The sequence below is a fragment of the Andrena cerasifolii genome, chromosome 5 (assembly GCF_050908995.1).
Source record: "Andrena cerasifolii isolate SP2316 chromosome 5, iyAndCera1_principal, whole genome shotgun sequence".
Lineage (NCBI taxonomy): Eukaryota > Metazoa > Arthropoda > Insecta > Hymenoptera > Andrenidae > Andrena > Andrena cerasifolii.
This window is the reverse complement of record NC_135122.1, coordinates 8062555-8078681: the sequence shown is the minus strand read 5'-3', so window position 1 is coordinate 8078681 and position 16127 is coordinate 8062555. Positions and strand designations below refer to the sequence as shown.

Below are 16127 nucleotides of genomic sequence, written 5' to 3'. Positions count from 1 at the left end.
CGAAATACCTATAACATCGTCACTCGATCACGATAAAATAAAAATTCAGAGCAAATTGAAATCCCGTAAAGCTTTCGCATAAAAATTGCTATGTACCTGTCGCATACCTTTACACCTTGCCAATTTACCTTGCAAATATTATACGTCAATATAATACAACATGATAAATGGTAAAATGTGGAATATTCCCCCGCAGAAAAATGTATCGCGTTATTTCCAGATGCCCCATTCTCGTTTCAAGATTCCCAGAAATATTAATCGATTTTTATTCCCGCCGAAGGAGCGGAAGAAAATTCTGGCAGCTCGCGATTAAAGGAAAGATACACATAGATCCTTAGCGGTTGCGGAGCTCCCGAAATGTCAGCGAGAAGTGTTATAAATTTATCGAGAACTGTGCGCGGCGCTTCAACGTCACGTTCGCCGTCGACGTAACGACGCCCTGACGTCGCGAGGCCCGCGGATTCATTCATGAAATCCTAAAAATCTACGCAATACCGTCGGAAACCGATGACATCAGAAGATAGATAAAGTGCTACCTGAAAATAGATTATGTTTATCTGGAGGCTGGGCTATTTTCGTCCCCATAGTTTATATGTTTTCTTAGCGATCTGTTCGACTAGATATTTCTACGCGCCCGCACGTAATAATGCCTCTCGTCGTATTTCATGTACTCAAACAAACGTTATTTTCACTCAGGAATGTCAACCTCTTTCTTCTTCTTCTGCTTCGCCACCTTTTTCGCAACGCAGCATCTAAAAATTCCCATCCAGCCTGGCGCACAAATATTTCATCCGCGCGAGCGTGTTGAAAACATCCAATGCGCGCTATTCTTCATCGAAAGTTTCCGCGATATCGCGGCGACGGATGCATCGCACTTTTGACGCGTCCTAAATTGGGGCAAACTGCGCCGACGAAACGTGACAAGTTCCGTTCAACGCCGATTCCATTGGCGACAGTGGTTCTTGAAAGTTCGCGCGACGCAGAGCTTTCAGCCACGATCCCGCGTGAGTAAAGTGTGGCATAGAACTTGCTTCAAACGGTCAAGCATTCGGTGACGAAGTATGTAACTCATTTTTCTATTCAGATGTTCCGAAGGATTCTTATTGGGATACTAATAATCACAGAAGAATGCGATAGACACCTTGTATTTCGATAATTCTGGGCCTTAATGGTTTGCCTTCGCCCAGTGATCTATACTTATAATAAACGAAACGAGAGGGTTAAACTACAATAAGTTTTTTTTCTCAGAAAAGCACACTTTGGAAAGGCGTTTTAATTGTGTTCCGCGCAGCTTTAAGCGCTTCCCGCTCCGCGCAACGACTCTGCTTTCTTTCAAGCGGAGAAAACACGCTTTCCTTTTGTATGACTAATTTCCGTTCACGTGTACCGCGTTGCGCCCGTATCGCAAATACTAATCACGATAAATACGCGTGATGGTTCTTCTAAAACGAGCAAATCTATTTTTACGTTTCTGGCCGTGTCGATGCTTCGGCCCAATCTCGCTATTACCAAGTTATCGCGGGCTTTCAACGTAGGATGCCTAGATACTAACGAGATGATTCACATACTCCGAATTAATCGCTTTCCTCCTCGCTGTCCGTGCATTGAGCATTGTCTACTCGTGGGAGTCATCGTTAAACAGCAGCGATTATGCTTGAAAATGATGGAGACCTACGAGGGCGACGCGGACTCGCTTTCACTGTGTCCGTCAAAGCTTTGAAACGAAATACATTTCGGCTAAAGATAGCTGCGGTGTGATACAAAGTTAGATACAACTGGACTGGTTTCAATTACTGCGCAAGTGTGTACAGAATTCGAAAGGTATCATATAGATTCTACGATATACTCAAGGTAGACAGTTTCAGAGCTAGTAAAAGTGAGATTTTAGAAATTTTTGGCGACGAAAGATCACTCAGCTTAGCAGTGACAAGTAATAGAGTAATTCAACAACGAGGTAGAACTAAGGACAGCTCAAAACATTATATCCAGGGATACTAGTGAAACTAATGCGACGCAAGTGGAACAAGTACGACATTAGAACAACTGGTGTAATATGTACTCGGGAAACTAGTAGAATACTGAGAGTACTGGTGCTTAAGGGTACTAGTCAGTCGTTTTTGTGGAAAATGCAGTATTTCTCTTTTAATTAAATGGAAAAGGAATGCTTCATTTTCTAAAAAGCCGGCCTAGTAACCTGACCTAGTGGAATCAGTGGAACATCAGCACAATACTGTAACTAAAGCGATGCGAGTGCAATACTAAGTAGCTTAATACACCTAGCAGGTATCACCAACAGACCTAGCGTAATTTCAGTAGAACAACCCTACCATTATCTATAACCTTCTCGTGTTTCACACTAAACTGCGACGTTTAGAAGCGAAATCTCTGTGCGTATGTCTCCAAATTAACCTCAAAGGCCCTTTTCCACGGCTAGTGGACACGATCAACGACTTCAATTAACGAAATAGCATGGCCTGGCCCTCGTTCTCTTGAGACCCTAACATCGACGTTTCGCAAAAGCAGGATCGAACTCGTGGTTCCCGCCACACGATTGTACCGTGCAAGGTCTGATTGCGAAAAAAGCTGGTGCTATAGTCGTCAGATTCTGCCTACATCGGTAGGGAGGCCGATCGGTCCCCAGGTACACCTAAGGCCAGGAATATACTCTCGTGGACGCCCCCGCTGTGCCAGAATCAAGGGGACACTATGCTAACCTCGAGTGCACTGGCCAAACCACCAGCTCATCCCAGAAATATGGCCGACCATTATTATTAGATTACGTTTTCGCCGCTAGGCTGGAGTCGTGCATTTCGGATGACGTCTCTTTGGACAGTTAGTTCCTTTATTTCTCGGATTCGAGAAGGGTGCTTCCTTTGCAACTACCAGAAGACACGTGGCGTTCAAATACTGCAGAAGTGTGATTCATTCTGTCGTTAGGCTGTTAAAGTTAGGAGCCTTTAACCGTAGATTTCACTATGATTGATTGCACATAGGAAAGGAAGAAGAATATACCGTTTCTCTTCCACTCTGCCACTTTTGAAACGTTGCCTAAACTCTTGGGGTGGTAATTATCTGTCACCCTTCAAGCATTGCTCCAAGATTGGTCGCGTGAACGAATTCGGAGCATGATAAACAATCGATCCCCAACCCTTCGCTTTAAATTCATCCCCAGATGTTACGAGCGACGAGAAAGATCGTCGGAGAGGCCGGCAGAGATACGATGTCGTGATAAGATCAATCGCGGTGCTCTTGACTGGCTCGAGAGCATTGGCTTCTTCCCCTTTTTGTTTTTACCTGCTGCTCGCTCGTTAATCGAACCATCGATTAGCTCGCCATTACATCGTCTACTTTGATCATCGATGTATTTTACGCGGTCTACGATTAGCATTCCCAATGTCTCATTATTCGTAGCCGAAGTGCATATTCGCATTCTGAATTCGACTAAAATAAATCCTTTTGAGAAGTGAAGGAAATTTGTTTCTTCAAATTGCACCAAGCACGCCTACTTACGCATTGAATTACCCTCAACTCCAGCAACTCAATGTCCCTCGCAGCATCTCACCCACTACTTTATCTTTCACTCTTAGAATAATAGGTATGAAATTCAGCAGCACTCACGTTTCGATGCGTCGCTGCACGGGCAACCCTCTCCGAAGATCCACGAAGTAATTCTGCGAGAAGTTCGGGACTCGGCCCCGGAAGACCCTCGAGTTTGCTCGGGCTGGAAGTGGTTCTATGATGGCAGGGCGTGGGCGGTTCTGAACTGCTGTTATTCGAGCTGGTGTTGTACGAAAGATTCGCGGAAACTTTCCTGCGCGGCCGAAGACCTTCCTCCAGAGCGATATCAGTGGTACGTGGCTTTGCCATCTCGGCCTCGAGCATTTGTCCATAGGGCCCGCGAAGTGGCCTTTTGCTGTATCTGAACAAACGGAAGTCCAGGCACAATTCAACCGTCTGCGTCATTTCTAATATTTAATTAATCTCTCCCATAATAAAAGCATAGTAGGCATTAACAACACAGAATAATTTTGTACTAAAGACTGTGCTGTACAAGAAATTACAAAGAGCAACTATTACTACACGTGTGCACACTGCCCATATTTTACAACACCTTCGAAACAGTAAAGAGCCTCGAAAGTCGCACAAAGGGCGAGGATTCCGCCCACTCCAGTAACGCGAGAGAAGAAGGCGGTGTTCAAACTATAAAATCTGTAAAGTCCTTTTCGCCTGCCTTGACATGTCAGTTCTCGATGCTTGGTTCGAACTGGTGGAGCTGGCGGCTGGACGGAAGGAAGAGGAAAAGGGCGATCTTAGGCAAACAGTGGTCTCTCGCGTCCTCTCCTTTTAAATCGTATTCGTAGGCAGAATGGTTCTACCGGTCTATTTGCATTCTGTTCCGACATATTAGTGGTGGTTCTCGTGTTACCTTCTAGGCGTGTGGCCCTCGCAGTCGGAAAGGTCGCTGGGCGTCGCAGGTGGCTCGTCTCTTTCCTCGCTGCTCTGAGCTGACAGCTTGTTCCTGTCGCTGTCCAAGGGCTCCGGCCATTGGGTTATGTACACGCCCTTTCTCCTTTTGCTGGTGTCCCCGCGATACCGCCTCGTCTTACCCGACGGCGACGAGGCCTCCTCGGGTGCCTCGCTGGCTGCTTCGCTGCCCTCGCTTGCCTGGCTCAGCCGTGGCTCCTCGGGCGGGGGTGTTATTATCACCTCGTGCGGCTCTATTCTGCTCTCTGAGGGAAACCAGCAACTTTCTTTCGATTTTTCAAACGGTGGCGAAGGAAATTGCGACGAAAAGGATGAGAAGGGATGAAATCGATTGGCCAGCTTTAAGTTCTAAATAACGCTGAGCAATTTCCTTATACAGTGAACTACTATTCCCATAAGGAGGAATATTCAAACAAATTTGATTTCTGAAAACTCTATGGAGAAAGGATTAATTGAGTTGAAGTGCACTTAGGATAGGAATTCGAAGTGATGTGCCTGAGCTACCTGAGAAGACAGCTGCGGCATAGAAATGGAAGATAAAAAAGACAAGTATCGAATGACCAGCCTTCTGTTAGCCCTGTGTCACTAAAGGGTCTGGCTGATAAGTTTCTACTACCAGTTACTTCCCAAGTATAACATTAACCATCCATCTACCTTTCCCACTGAATACCAATGCTCGTCGCCAAACACTCCTCAAAATGCCTCACATCGTGACCAATAATCGAGAAGAGAGGGAAAGCTGGGGAGAGGGACGAAGTACCACCCATTTCGTTTGATCCCCTCTGGCCTGCATCTCCTATTGCCGATCAGAAAATGACGGCAGGGAAAGCAGAGCTGGGTGAACAGTTACCCCTGCGGATCAACAGATCACCTTGAGGCAGGATTTATTGTGATTAGCGAACTCCAGCCACGAGTGAACGCGCGCCGTGAAGTCATCAATGAAGATGGCTATAACCCGATGACGCTGAAACTTCTATTTCGACCCTGGCACCCACCGGTCTGAAAATAGAGATCCGCGCGGAATAAAGTGGAAACACGGGTGCACCTTTGTACCCGTGCTCCTGCCGATGCACCGAAAATAGCCCTCCTTTTCCCGGTCCCCCTTCGCTCGGTTGGGATAGGCGAAGAGATTTGGCCACTCATCCGGTTCGATCCCCGATGCTAATGCATCACCGAACACCGGGGCGCACTTTCAACGAACGATTCCTAATCCTTGCCAGGCGATGCTCCGATAAACGTGTCAACGGATATTCGATAATTAAGAGCGAGCGCGGGGTCGTTGAATCTTTCGCGCGCACCGCAACGCGGTTCTATTAAGATGCGAGCCGATAAGGCTCGCGGGAACGAGCGCGTCAGGTGTATCGAGACGAGGGGGAGCGAACGCGGAAGGTGTGATATTCTGGCACGGATGAAGTCATTAAATTAAAATTACAAGCGGCGAGGATGTCGGGGTTAGTAATATTATGTTGCCAATTTCCTAGCGACGAAATCAGCCAAATAAACTGTCGCTACAGGTGAAGGCGATTTGCAAATTCAGCTGTCCGTGGAGAAGACCTCGTTTCGTTACATTTCCTTTCGATATTGCGCGTTAGCTCCCAGTAAAAGTGTGAACTGGTCGAGTGCCTCGTCGAAAGCTTCTACGCACAGCTGCGGAATGTTAAGATTAGCTACCAAAAGCATTCACCCACGCTTGCTCTTAATTGAAGAATTGTAACATTTTTTAACGGTCCCCGTAACTCAACCCGATTTCGTAGAATATTCCATAGAACTGTTATACTCCAGAAATGAATATCATCCGTTTAAGGAAATAGCCAATTGTCTGTAAATTATCTGTTCCCAAAATTGAGAAGGGAAGTCTGCAACTGACCTTTTTGCACCGTTTCTTCGACTGCCGCGTTCTCGACGAGAGGGAAGACGGGTTCAGACGTGACGATATCGATCGGTGGCGCACCATCCGGCTGCACCAGATCAACCCTAGGCTCGTTGATCTCGGGGACCGGTGGTTCTGGGCTGGTGAGTGCGCTGGAGGTCGCCAGACTGTCGGAACCATCGCTTCTCGGTCGAATCTCCTCGAGATTTCCGGTCTGAGGCACGCCCAACCCTTCCGCCGAACCGACAGCACTGTCGACGCTGGGCGTCGATGTTCGCGGACTCTGACGATTGGGGCTGTTCTGCGGCGTCGAGACCACTGGACTGACGTCTCCTCGTCTTCGTGGTAACGTGCTAGCGCGGACATCCTTGTTCTCGGCTCGATTCGACGTGGCTATCGGTTGGACCTTCTGTCGACTCCCTAAAAACAAATATGATAATTCTTAGAGAAACTTGGCAGAACTAATAAAAAATACTATACGTTAGGTCAGCTCTGATTATCCTCCAGAAAATTCTATTTAATTGATTAGAAGAATTCATTGGAGGAGATCTGAATTTTGGGGCAAGAAGAAGCTTCGATTCGTCAATTGCCATTTTTTTTTACATTCAAGCGAAACTACGTCCTTCGGTAAACAAAAAAAGGCGAAGAAGGGGGAGGATCGAAAATAAACTTCCGCGGAATTTATCGTTTCCTGACATCAACTTCTAACGCTGAATCATCAATTTTTTTAATCGAACTGTCTATCATGGAATACCTCGAATCGCGAAACGAAAATACACAGACGGTGGATCGTGGATACAACCGCGGAGAAAATGAACGCCAGGCATTTTTAATAGTAGCACGTCGAGCGTTCTTCTACACGGTGGCTACAAGGCCATCGCCCAGCGAGACTACGCGAGAAAGAGAGAGGAAGTTCTAATTACCTCCTCGAGTGTTAGGTAAGTTTGGCAGCCCTCTCAGCACGAGGAGGTGGACGATTCCAATAATAACAAACAGAGTGTACGAGTGGGAACGGGAACGAAAATCTCGGCGACGATACGAACCGACAGCGCGTCTTCTTGGCCGAATCCCGGCAAAGATAGCCACCGATCAAGAAGCATACTTTACCCCTTTTCACCTTCAATCATATCATCTTGATCTCGCCTCAAGCTTTCTTTCCCTGCATTCTCTTATCCTTCTTATGAAGTTTTTTTTCCTGCAACTCGGGGAACGTGAATAGCGTAGACTTCACTTATCATTTAAGGGGACAAATGTGATATATTAACCCCTGGGTTTGGAGTAATTAACCTCCAGTTCTTTCTCATTGCCAAACTCATCTCTAAAAATTAAGAGATTTGAAGATTCAGAGTCTAAGTTACTCCAAAGTTAGTTGCATTGACCAACGCTAGTGTAAATTCTTTTTATGTCCACAATTTATCTGGTTTCCGATCCATGGGAAGCAGAACGACTGGAAGATTCGCTAAAAGAGCTCAACCAAGAATCCCTCGACAGTTATTACAGATGCTGTAAATCATTGTGAACGATTCTAATGAATGCATCATAAGAACCCGCTGCAATTATCGCGGCCATAACTGAACGTCAAATTAACTGCTACGTAAACACACATCCGTTAATTTAACGTTCAGGGCCAGGAGGGGAGAGAATAATGGAAGCTGTGAATAGATAAGTACGCAATTACGAGTGCGCAGAAAAGTTGTAAAGTGAAAAACGTAATGCAAGTATCCAGAGTCTTTTTATAGAGGCATTGAAAAAGTTGATCACTGGAGGCAGAAAAAAACGGGAGAAGGTCAGTAATTATCATGTCAATTGTACAATCTCTCTACCTTATGCATTAGACTCGCAAATAAATTCTGTTTTTAAAATTCCTTTCCCCAGCTTCTTCTTCACCTTTCAATCGGCCTATTCTCTTATATTATTTGAGCGTAGAAAGTTGATCTGGCCCCGTGCAGCCTGACAGATCATAAAATTGTGAAATCGTTCCTTTCAAGGAGCTCAGAATTCTCAGAAGTCCAGAACAATCGCATTTAATACCGAAGGATTTTAATCCAAAGTTTAATTCGACCAGTATGAGTTACTATCAAGATAATTTGATAAACGCACGCGAGTAAACGATAGTTTAATTACCTGCAGGCATTGTACATTCATGTCTGCAACTTTCACAACTATCATCCACACACTTTTCAGGATCTTACCCTATTTTACACGCTGTCCCAGAAATGAGTCGTCAAACTTAGCGAGCTTATTCTCCTCATCCCAGAACACGTATTATACAATCGTGCCTCTCCAACAAACTGTGAACATCCATTCTATCGCATCTCACGAGCCGCTCTTCTATCTACAAATCCGTTCCTCGCCGTCTACTATCCGCACCGATAATTAGTTTTCTGCTTGTCATTTCCATTAGACTGCCCACCGCCGCGACCATTACCACCGCCGACCTCCTGATCGTAATCGCCGCGAATCATCCTGAACGTTCCTCCCGTTCTCGCCCGACGATAGTCGGATAAAGGAAATCTATTATCTCCTCCGCTCTCTCGCGATCACTTTTTCCCCGGCGGCTCGGCGTTTCCCCGCCGTTAATGGCCAATAATCGCAGCCGCTGTATTTCAGAAGATGCCTAGTTACACGTCCTCGTAAACCGTATTCCGCGCGTAAAAGGTGTCCCGCGAGAGATTTGTTGGCGCGTTAGCGCGAAGCGTTTCCGGCTTGCGCCACGCACGCGACCGACCGCTCGCGTTTCACGCCTTCGGCCTTGTTACGCATTGAGAAATCAACGATCTCTTTTCTCCACCGGCTTCCATCGCGAAGACGATTTTAGCATCTAAGCAGACAGCGGGCTCGGTGAAAGAAGAGGAAAAAATATGGCTGACCCGTGGAAATTGCCAGCGGTCTCTGCTGTCGATCTTTTACGCAAGTAAGATCGTTTTCCCTTTGGAAGCGCGATACTGGGGTCGTGTTACGAGCCGAGAGCTTGGAGCCGCGAGACATAGTGCCTTGTTAAGCTAGACATTTCCAGATTCAACCACCTGTAGCGATAATTAAAAATCGAAAGCGATACCGTCTGTAATAAACTTGATACACGATTTTGCGACTGTTCATTTTTCTTACGACATCGTTTCCGAGCTGTCCTTGGCGAAGGTGATAGGATTTACTTAATAATCACCTATGTACAGAGCGCCGTTTTATTCAGGCCAGGGACAGAAATGCATTACCTTTAAGGTGGCGGGAAAACCGACTCCGATGCACCTCTTATTTTCTACGCCTTTATTATGAAACCGAATCTCTGCCTCGGTATGTAGTTCAGGGTTGTAACCACTATACCTAGACGAAAGTCAATGTTACGCTGCCACCAGCGGGACGGTCGCCGTGAAAAATCCCGATTCTCGGGGGAGGGTACGGGCCGTTATTTTTGGCGGCGCCTGAACCGCGACCGATTTCTTTTCCGGCGAGGTGAAATGGGAGCGCGGGATTTTAGGGCGAGAGAGGCTTAAAACGAAGAAAGACGCTCCGCGGCGAAGATGAAGTGCGACAGCCGGCTTATCGTTGATCGACGCGATCAAGTTCTGCGCGGGAAAACCGTTCGGTACCCTCGAAAATTATTGGACTGGAATTCGCGAATAAAATACGCGTCGGCCAGTGTCAACGAATTTAGGGCGCGACATGCCTCTCTTTAAACGCGAGAAACTTAGAAAGCTGCCTCCTCGCGTTCTCCGGTGGTAGAGGAAGAAGAGGACGAAGAAGATGGAAAAAATATACTTTTCCCCGCCCAAGCTTCGCGATAACAAGAGTCTCGCGAGAGGCGAGACATCGCTCTGGCTTTCACGGATTTAGATTGTCCCTATCCTTAGTTATACAAACCGACACCTACATGAATATAATAATAGACATAATGGGTAGTGTTTATTTGGCGTACCGCCATGCCGCCGGAGTCTGCATTCTCGCGAGAACTCGACGGCTCGGCCAATATTTACAAGTACAACGGTGGCCGTATACAAATCATATAATTAATTGACAATGCTCTACCTTCGAAATTTCCGCGTTTCGCGGCAACCGGGGATTATTTATCGTGTCTCCGCGAGGCGAAAATGAAAACGATACGCGGCGACGTTATCGCCTCCTGGTTACGTAACGTTGGCGGAGCTTCCTCGCCTTTTTCTTCGTAATTTCGCAGTATATTGCGGTTTCGAATAGAACGCGGGAAGTTTTCCATCGTGCTTCGGATATTTACTACTCTGCGTGGCGCAGAAGTTACGTATTAATCAAAAGCATCGTGTCCTATTTACAAAAAAAAACACAGGTAATTTTAATGCCTCGACAATATCTATCACTGCAAAAGGATCGCAGCTTCAGGAGCACGCGTGTTTTACTAGAAACAAGTGGATACTAACTCGCATAATTCTGCGGATTTTCCGGTGACAGTGGTTCACTGAACTACCCAGCGTTTCCAAGTACCTTAATTTCCTGTGCAGGGAGTACGAGGCCCGATAAGAATAAGAGCGCCATTAATTTCTGCTCCTCGAGTGGTTTCAACATTTTCGCAACGAACGGTGGCGAGTAATATGGTCGTCTACGAGTCGTCCACAGTAATAACACTCCCTGAAGAAGCGAAACAGCGGAGTCTACGAGGAACGAGTAGTAGAACCAGTTTCAAGCAGGTGAAGACCCGAAAAGATAAACACGGAAACGAAGTACAATGAATACTTTGGAGTAACTGTTCTTAGGGTCGCTTCTGCCCCCATCGCTACGCCCCATTCAAATCGCTTGTGCCATTTGGTTTGCAACCATCTACAGCGACGGATAGATAAATATAATGATATAGGTGCGAGAAATAGAAAGATGTCGAGATGCAAGTCGATAAGTGTCTAAGCTCATCTTGAAAGTGTAACCACGTGAAAGTAAGCGGGTCTGAAAGTTTCAGGAATATTGTGTAAATGATTTACGTATTCGTAAATAGTTTGTACAAATTTGGGGTGGATTGTGGCGTCACCAGCAGTTTAAACTATTAGAGATTTCCGGGTGTAAACCGTGTCTTCTTGAAAAATGACACCGATGTTCTGCCAGCATTGCAGTTGGCATCACCAGAAGCCTGAGGACTCACTGTAACTATATCTAACAGTCTTAACTGCGAGAACTCGATGCACGAGTGTCTCAAGGTCTCTATTATGTATAGCGGTATAGTTAACCTTATTTGTTATGACATTTTATATTTTCACTGCATCCACGTATTTCGCACACGCCAGAATTTTACATGCAGCACCTGTGCCTGCGAGTTGTCACCTGGTAGCAAATTCCTACGAATAGGAAATCCTTTTGGAGCAAGATTTCCTAATGCTAATAACACAGAAGCAACTGAGTCGACCTGTAAAAATCTATCTACGATTATGTATCCAGTTAATGATTAATCAAAATCCACATTATTCTCCACCGCAACTGCGTCTTGAAAAGCACATTAAGACGGGTATAACTAAAATATAGGACTCCATTAAAGAAACGAAGCCCCAGCAAGTACTCTCACAGAAGATTCATGTCCAATATCATATTCCCCCTTTCGAAGCAACCGCCATTCATATGAACAACTTTCTTGTGCTTTCAATAGTGGGAAAATTATACAGAAAATTCAATTTCACGTTGAACACACCTTCCTCCGAATACAAATAAAATTATCTAACTATAGGCGAAAGGTGATGAATTGTTTAGAACTTGTCGAACTGATATCTCAGCGCGCAAATGCGCAACAAGTAGCAGGAACGGCTTACCGTGATTGAAGTCCACCTGGCCGAAGGAGGCGCTCCTGAAGGGTGCACCAGATCTCTGGAAGGTGAGAAGAGGTCCTCTGGGCTCCAACCTGGTGATCGCATCCCTTGCTTCTCCCTCGTTCGCCGCCCCCGAGGCGACGTTCAGATTGTCACACAGATCGTCCACACACGTAGCACTATCCACCACCGAATCACTGTACTGTCTAAGGTGTTTCGCTGCGTCCGCACTGGCGTTCAGCTCGTTTTTTATGTCACTTACATCACCACTGTTCCTGTCGTGTTGCCTGCCCGCTCTGGAGGACCTCCTCGAATCGGGGCACGGCTTCCTGCACGCGTCTTTGCCCGGCTCACTGTAACACTCGTCACCGACACTGTCACTTCGGCCGATCGTCTTCGGGTGATGTTGCTGGGGGTGCTGGTTGCCCGCCCCGTGGCCGCTGCCCTCGCTGTACGTGTAACTTCGACAGGAAGGACGACCGTCGCAGCGACCGCATCCTTGACCCGTTGCCTGGGGAGAAATTCGAGTTGCTGGTGAGACGGGGCCGACACTCTTGCGAGATAAAGTTGCGAATGATTCCTGCTGGAGTTTGTACGATTGCGGACGGCGGGCGGAAGAAATGCGGGAGGTACTTGGACGCAAGTAGGTGAATATGATCTTTGTCACTGTTTTCAAGATGCAGAGGCTTAGTGTGCTCACAGATTTTATTATAAGTCATCCGTAAACATACGGTACGAACACTGAATCGCTGCAGACAAACGACTAATGTCTGCAACCTTTGGTGTAAATTTGGGTTTCCTCCGATAACACAGTTCGACAAAATTTGACACTTTTCGGACTTGTAACATTCAATAGCCGTTTCTTATAGGTTTTCATGCGCTGAAAACGAATCCGCAAACTGTTTGTCGCAATCACCCTCAGCTTTTGAGAAATTCGATTTTGAAAAAAATCTGCAAATTTTCAACTTTGAACATTTTTTCTATCGAAAGAGTAATAGTTATTCGGTTGCTTGTTGCGTCAAATGATTCTATGAACCCTCCCGAATAAAACGATATAAGTTATTAGTGCATTATGAACATTTGAATATGTTTAAACAACGATCAAATGGAAAAGAACACCCGAAATGCACTCATTTTTGCAGATATCATTAAATTTATTTCCAAAACTAAGGGTCTAGGAGAAAATCTGACTAGGCCACGCGATGCAGCAGACGTTTTTCCTTTGGAAAGCATCAACAGAAGTGGTAAGTCACATTTTCTTTTCAATACAGAAGCGAAATAGTTTGACAAAACGTGCGGCGGCGACAGTGGTAGTCATCGACGGCGCGCCTGATCCACTGCCGCTCAGCGTAACACAATCGCTTAACGCGCGTGACTACCGCTGTCGGTGCCGCACGTTTTGCCAAACTATTTCGCTTCTGTGTTGAGAAGAAAACGTGTCTTACCACTTCTGTTGATGCTTTCCGAAGGAAAAATATCTGTAGCAGATATTTTGAGAGGAAAATGAGATTCTAGGCAGTATTCTCTGTTTCCTTACCTGTGGATAGTTCTGCGAGGGTGGTTGATATCCACTCGGGGGTGGAGAGGATGCTTGGATACGCGAAGGTCTTCTGGGTGGAGGCACTGGCGCTGGTCCCTTGAGTTTTTCAGTGAGCTCTCGAAGGCGCTCGGCCTTTTCGCTCCGGGGGCCGGAAGAGGACTTTTTGCCACTTCCTCCTCCGCCCCCGCTCCACCGGAACCTGTGCAATCGGTCCACCGCTATCACTGCTGGTTCCTAAATAAAGAAAACGAAAATTGTATCTCCTTTAAAGACAATGGGTGCTGAAATTTGTAGCAAGCAATCATCTGGAAGCATCATTTCTTCGAATTAGGGTTCCTCCTTCATTTTTTCCATTCCTCGTTATATCTTCCTCGATTCGGACGCTTTTTAAAATCGTGCACTCCCGGCCAGATCAATTTTTGAATCGGCTGTGCTGCGCAACGTGCGCTGCCTCGTGCCTGCCGCGAGGGAAAAGACAGATGACGACCAAAATAGAATATCGCTCTTCGACTAGATACCTACGTATCGCGCGAACGAGTTTCCGATTCTCTAGGCCCACCACTTTTCTACCATCGATTTTTTCTCACTTCGGGTATCCAGAAAATTCCTTGGGAACTACATCGACGTAACAACGGCAGGGGGCGTCTTCCCCGCTGAAAGATAATTGGTATCTCGACGAAGATGTCGAAAGGAAAATAAAAACTCGGGAGTGAGCAATGTCCGTACGGTGGCTTGTCGATGAGTGACAACTGCAACGTGGCAGAAGCGATACGCGTCCGAGATACTAGCGCAGATGTCACAGTCGTCGATGAAAGCATGTCGATGAATCATTAAGAAAGCTGCGTAGAAAATTTCAACACCGCGATGTCTCAAAGCAATTTCGATGGTTACCACCTCCTGTCTTCAGCCATTAAAAATACCACATCCTCACCACCACCTTGCAAGCCGCCTCTCAAGTTTTGACAGAAAGCGTCCCAGGTCGAAGACACCTCGTCCCAAATTCCTACCATCCGACTCACTCTTACGAAATCACAACAGTTTTTTCACCGGCCACCGAAAGATTCCTCCGTCCACGGATCACCAAAAATATCCTCTATAAAGTACCCAGCGCGCCATCGTTCCGATCATCGACAAACCGCCGCGAACCGCAACCTACGATCCCCGGATCCGTTGATGATTCTGCGCGAGGCACGAGAGACGTTCGAGGCGTCTGCGACCCGATAACGATCTCGACGGTGGCTCGTGAACGATCGTGATCAATACCTGCAGCTTCAGCGTCTGATGCTTGGTCCACTGTGCGAGCTGCCGCGGCACCGAGACGGACTGCAGCGTCGGGACGGCGGTCGACGTGCTGAACGACGTCGAAGAGGATGGCGGCAAGGACGACGGTACTGCCGTCGTTACAGTTGCGGACGATTGTGGATGATGGTGCTGGCCAGTGCTGTTCCCCACCGACGTTTGCAGCATCCCTCGGTTATTATTAGAGTTCACCAACGGTTGCGCCGACGTCGTTGGCGTCGTCAGCGTCGCCGGCTGTTCCATGCCGGCGGCACGGCTGCTCGAAGACGTGGGAGGCCCAGGAAAAGGAGTCTGTCCACCTACACCTCCAACGCCACCTCCAGCTCCACCTACACCGCCTCCTCCGCCTGTTCCGCACGTCGACGACGGTGACGGGTACGAGGACGTGGCCGCCGACGTGGTCGGGACCCTCGGTAACGGCAGACGGGAACGTGGACCGATGCAACAGCAATCGGCGATGCTCGAGGTCAGCTCCAGCGCAGGGTTCTCCGGGGACTTCTCCGTCAGCCGTTCCCTCGAGTCGTTCTCCCTGGAGTTCCTCTTTCGTCGTCTCTCCTGGGACTCTTCCCGCGGGTTCGACGGCGGCAGGCTTTCCTGCAACGAGACAATCGTGTGTGTCTTCCCTCCGAAGAAACTAGTTCCCCTGTGCTTGTCATGGCTGGATGCTAGTTTCTTTCACCGAGTTGCTGAACAATTATGATTAATCTTTCATTGAAGTATCGGGTGCGAGGACTGAGAACTTTGTTGCTAACGAGACGACGTGGGAAAGTCTGTTTGGGTAAGGTTCTGCGAGGGTTCCTGCACTGAATACTGAAAGGATTCTCAGGAAGAAGGGTTTGATAGATTGACACCTGTAGGAGGAACAAGTTACCCTTCCAATAACTGAACAGTTGTGATCGGTGTTTGTAGGTTGGCGCTGCAAACAACATATGTTAACGTGGGAAATTGACTCCTAAAAACTGCTGAATCTTCACATTGTTATGTTACACTTCCTTGAATCAGCAGGGATTTAGTTCTACCGTTGTGTACACCGTGTTAGAATTCTAGCCGTGTATCCGTCAGTAATGTAGTACTACAGAATGTGCAAATTCATACCGCAAGTTTTTCTTTCTGACTTGTAAAAAAACGATGAGATATTTGTGTGAGAATCGTAATTCTAATTGGCTAGAGCCTGTTGGAC

General features: G+C 47.0%; 1 protein-coding gene across 5 annotated transcripts in view; it reads right to left on the bottom strand.

Moving 5' to 3' along the window:
* LOC143369261 (rho guanine nucleotide exchange factor 17) overlaps positions 1-16127 on the bottom strand; it is a 57711-nt gene that overhangs the window by 26259 nt on the left and 15325 nt on the right. For 4 of the 5 annotated variants that reach the window (XM_076812984.1, XM_076812983.1, XM_076812981.1 and 1 more), the window contains exons 3-8: positions 14912-15541; positions 13646-13882; positions 12112-12619; positions 6353-6775; positions 4427-4730; positions 3619-3919 (exon numbers count right to left, since the gene is read on the bottom strand). In XM_076812984.1, the coding sequence (XP_076669099.1) occupies positions 3619-3919; positions 4427-4730; positions 6353-6775; positions 12112-12619; positions 13646-13882; positions 14912-15541 (2403 nt within the window). The remainder of the gene's footprint in view (positions 1-3618; positions 3920-4426; positions 4731-6352; positions 6776-12111; positions 12620-13645; positions 13883-14911; positions 15542-16127) is intronic. The other variant, XM_076812986.1, reaches the window with a different exon arrangement.